General features: G+C 40.2%; 1 protein-coding gene across 1 annotated transcript in view; it reads left to right on the top strand.

Moving 5' to 3' along the window:
• The first annotated feature begins 410 nt into the window (after window positions 1-410).
• LOC106527079 (zinc finger protein RFP) overlaps window positions 411-4,352 on the top strand; it is a 12,747-nt gene continuing 8,805 nt past the window's right edge. The window contains exons 1-5 of the mRNA XM_014021844.1: window positions 411-672; window positions 1,350-1,510; window positions 2,885-3,115; window positions 3,200-3,560; window positions 3,784-3,879. Of these exons, the coding sequence (XP_013877298.1) occupies window positions 2,889-3,115; window positions 3,200-3,560; window positions 3,784-3,879 (684 nt within the window). The 5' untranslated portion in view covers window positions 411-672; window positions 1,350-1,510; window positions 2,885-2,888. The remainder of the gene's footprint in view (window positions 673-1,349; window positions 1,511-2,884; window positions 3,116-3,199; window positions 3,561-3,783; window positions 3,880-4,352) is intronic.

Below are 4,352 nucleotides of genomic sequence, written 5' to 3'. Positions count from 1 at the left end.
TATTGGCTCTTCAGAATGCGCGAGCGCGCGCGGGGGTACCCATCTGCGATAGCCTTAGAGGGCGGAGCTTACACGAAATAGAACAACTCTACTTACTGAACTCTTATCGGTGTTACTGATCAAACCCAAGCTGGCCTCTAATCAGAGGAGGCTGTTTGGTGTAGAAAAAAAAACAAGTAAATGATTAAAATAATTGTCCAATATCATGTAAAATCTAACTATTGAGTTCAGAATATTGTGCTTAATTATCTTATTGCAGCACCCCTTCAAACACTTGTTGACATTTCTTCCTTTGGTCCATGAGATGCTAACAGTACAAACAAGCAAACACATGAGGAAATAAGTGAAACATTATCCCTTCACTTTTAGCAAAGGGTGATGTTCCATTTTGTGTTTGGGTCTTTCTTTTATAAAGATGAGATCTGCAAACAGGTCAGGAGCTCTTTGGGATGTAAATGCATGATAATGGAAAGAGCTAAGGGATTATTGAACTGTTGCCAAAACGCAGCTGTTGGGAGGATAAAGTGAATAACTTCACTTGTTTAGTTGAAACCATTTGTGGGAGGAACTTTAAACATGTGTCTATGAGTTAAGAAGAAGAAGAACCAGTTTGTAAGTAGTTCAACAGCATTCAGCTCACCTGGCAGATACTGTTTGGGAACACACACACAGGTAAGGCCATGTTTTTTTACTAAACTTAAAATATAGTGTTTTTAAAATGCACAGCAAAACTTTGATCAATATTTTAAGGATAAATGTTTGTGCCACAAAATAAAATAGCAACGTTTTCAAAATGATCCACATTTGTATAAARTGTTAAAATGACTTTTGTCACACCTAATATGAGCCAGTATTTTAATTCAAACAGTGAAGTTCATAAATATATTACAAAGGTTTTTTTRGCAGTAATGTTGTGTCCATTCATTTTCTGGCCTTCGATTAACTTTGACTTTGAGAAGGAAATAAAAAAAAAAGCTGTGGACCTGATTCAAGTTAAACATATTTTCAATGCTTACAAAGGACCAGAATAACCTGCCACCTTCAAACTAAATAAAAGTTTCTTCATCACAATCTGTTTCAAGAGCTTTTATAACTTTTCTGAACTGYTTTCTGTATCATACACCAGGAATGAGTTGCTTAGAATGACGAGATCTAAAATTTGGCTAAAGAATGAATTATATTGTTTTAAAAGAAGAACAGTACTGGCTATTTTGGCCACATTGCAGTTGTCTTGTATTTATCATAACCTAACTTGGTGGGTTTATACCTACCTAGAAATTTGAATTTTATGAAGGTGTTCACACCCAAAATGCAGGTATGGATCAAACAAATACAATTCTAAATTTCAGACAGAACTCTGCAAAGCGCCATTGAAGGAACTGTGTGAAATTCCAGCATTCATGTCTTCATTAAAAGCAGAGAATAATGTGGGACATTGGGATCTGCAGAAAGAACAAGGAACAGGTGGAAGAGAACATGGAGAGGTGGAGTTACACACTTGAAAGAACAGGTATGAAAGTCAGCCTTAACAAGACCGTGTACATGTGTTTATGAGAGCCAGGCAGGTGGAACAGTGAGGCTACAAGGAGCAGAGGTCACAAAGGTGCTGGACTTCAAGGACTTCATTGTCCATGAAAACAGAGAGTTTAGGTAAAGAGGTTACGAAGAGTAAGTCCAGCTATGTTGTATGGTTTGGAGACAATGGCACTGACAAAAAGACAGGAGGCAGAACTAGAAGTAGCAGAGAAGTTGAGATCCTCCTTGAGTGACAAGAATGGCTAAAGGACCATGGTCCATCCAAACCTGCAAAATCCATGGTCAATGTCAATGAGGCATCCACCTCCACATATGAAATTATTGTGTTAGAAGATTGTAAGTGCTCAGACAGCAAAGGCATCATTTTTGCTTCATCTACTCAGAAACTAACTGTTGTACCCATTAAATGCTTATAAAGATAGTCAAATGGCCAAAAAACCAAAACAAATGGAGATAACACAGATGTTGTTCACAGAAGAAACCAACTGCTGAAAAGTGTGGCACTCTATGGCCCAGTCCCAATACTCACACTACACCCTACACCAATCTATGAAGTGTATTCACTCAAAGTGTACATAAGGGTTCGAGTGGGCAGGTTACAAGCAYGCAAAAATTGAAGAATTGGGATTTGGTTATACCAGTGACTTGTGCCTCTGCGTCGTAACTACGACATTCAAAATGGCAGGACTGTTCACTGTTTTGGCATTTGTATTGGTTGAAATGATAGCACAACTACAACAAGCAATCGTTTTTTTGGAGAAGAAAGCACATGAACCGAAGGAGGCTTATACACCAGAGTATAATCCTCCTTCTATAAGTTCTTCTTTGATTTTATTGGTGGTTGGCAAACTCATTTAAGTGYATTACTGCAACCACTAGATAGGAAGCTGCTCGGTGGACACTATCATATTTCTGCCTTGTAATTCAAAAYGTCATATACAGGGATGAACTGTGGGTAATGTACATACAAAGTCCACTAGGATGCGGGCTTAKCTGAAGTGTGGCTCAAGGGTGCAAAGGGGGTGGGGCAAAAGACCACTTCCAAGAATTGTGCGAGTTTTGAGATTGGGCCCAAATGTGACAGATYTGTGGCCAAAGTAACAGTGGATATGGCAGTGTAGACTCCAGCAGGAAGCACGCCTGACTAACCCCAACTCTCTGTGTCCACTCCTGAAGGATAAGAGAATTTTGAAATAATCGATGCTGTATAAACTGTTCAGGAAGTTAAAGAGAACAAGGATCAAAAGAAAATATTAAAGTAACAGAAAACAGAGCTGATCGATGCTCAATAAAGTTCAGAAATATTTTTCCACCGACTGAATGACTCTACACGTTATTCTTCAAACAGAAACATGGCCACAGCATTGTCCGAGGAGCAGTTTCGGTGCGCCATCTGCCTGGATAGCTTCATCAACCCTGTGTCTATCCCATGTGGACACAATTTCTGTCTAGAATGCATCACACATCACTGGGACACAAGCAGCAGATCGACTTGCCCCTTGTGCAAGGAGGTCTTCCCGAACCGACCAAGCCTCAGGGTAAACRTAGGCTTAAGAGACATCACTGAACAATTTAGAAGGTACTTAGATGCTTTGTCTATCCATTGTAGACCAGGTTCTTGGTTACTTTTTTTAACTAATCCATTTTGCACTTAACCTTTTAGGACAGTGAGGGTGAAACCAGTGCCAGCAAAGAGACAAACCTCAAGACAATCCTCTAAATCCGACGATATACCTTGTGACATTTGCAATGAAAACAAGTTAACGGCTGTCAAGTCATGCCTCGTCTGTCAAGTATCGTATTGTGAAACACACCTGACGCCTCATCTGAGGGACCCGGTGATGACGAAGCACAGGCTGACGGATCCGGCCACCTTTAGTACGCGTCACCTCTGTAGAAACCACAACAAGGCCCTGGAGATGTTCTGCAAGAGAGACCAGACGCCCGTGTGTACGAAATGCACCGAGAAGAACCACAARCACCATGAAGTTGTTCCCATGGAGAAGGAGAGCAAGAGGATCAAGGTGAGTGGGATGAATTYATTGTATCTTTACCCAAAGTCAAAATCATCCATGATACAGACATCGCAATGCTATTATTTTCACATTTCTATGAGTATTTTRTGTCCATGATTTGGTAAAATTTTCCCTAAGTCTGGAAAAGAACAAACAATAACCATTTTTCTGTATACACCAAAACAAACTGGTCTAAATTGAAAGAAATGTGCTAATCTTCAATTTTGTTTAGACTCAAATAAAGAAGATTCAAGCTGAGATTGAACACGTGATCCAGGCCAGGCTCAGAAAGTCAGAAGAAATCAGGAACTCCATGGAACAAAGCAGAGTAAGACCAATCCTGGAGTTATTTTTTTTTAATATAAATCACTTTTAACTCATTTCTCAGAGTCTGTCAACAGTTTGTGTGAACTCAAACATTCAACATAGCTCTAACATCCGGCCAAGATAAAGCAAAGAATGACGTGGCCCAGATGTGGTTTGCCAAAGATGGTCCATGCATGGGCCAGCACCACATGAAACCAAAGCACTGCATCGCATTGACAGATTTTGGCCACATAGGCTGTGTCTCAATTTAGGGGCTTGGTCTTTTGAAGTCCCCATTTGTCGGCTGCTTATATCACAACTCCATGCCAAAGGCTTTCCCAGTTTGAGTTCTCCTTGGCCATCGAATGAGGTCCCCAAACTCCCGAAAATAAAGTCTGAGTTTCATTATCGGACAAGAAGAAAAAAATTGTATAGGTCTTCTGGATGGGTTCTTCTCTAATGAAACGTTTCGTCTCTCCTCCAAGAGACTTCTTC

This window comes from Austrofundulus limnaeus, unplaced genomic scaffold, assembly GCF_001266775.1.
Source record: "Austrofundulus limnaeus strain Quisiro unplaced genomic scaffold, Austrofundulus_limnaeus-1.0 Scaffold307, whole genome shotgun sequence".
Taxonomy (NCBI): Eukaryota; Metazoa; Chordata; class Actinopteri; order Cyprinodontiformes; family Rivulidae; genus Austrofundulus; species Austrofundulus limnaeus.
This window is presented reverse-complemented; position numbering and strand designations above follow the sequence as displayed.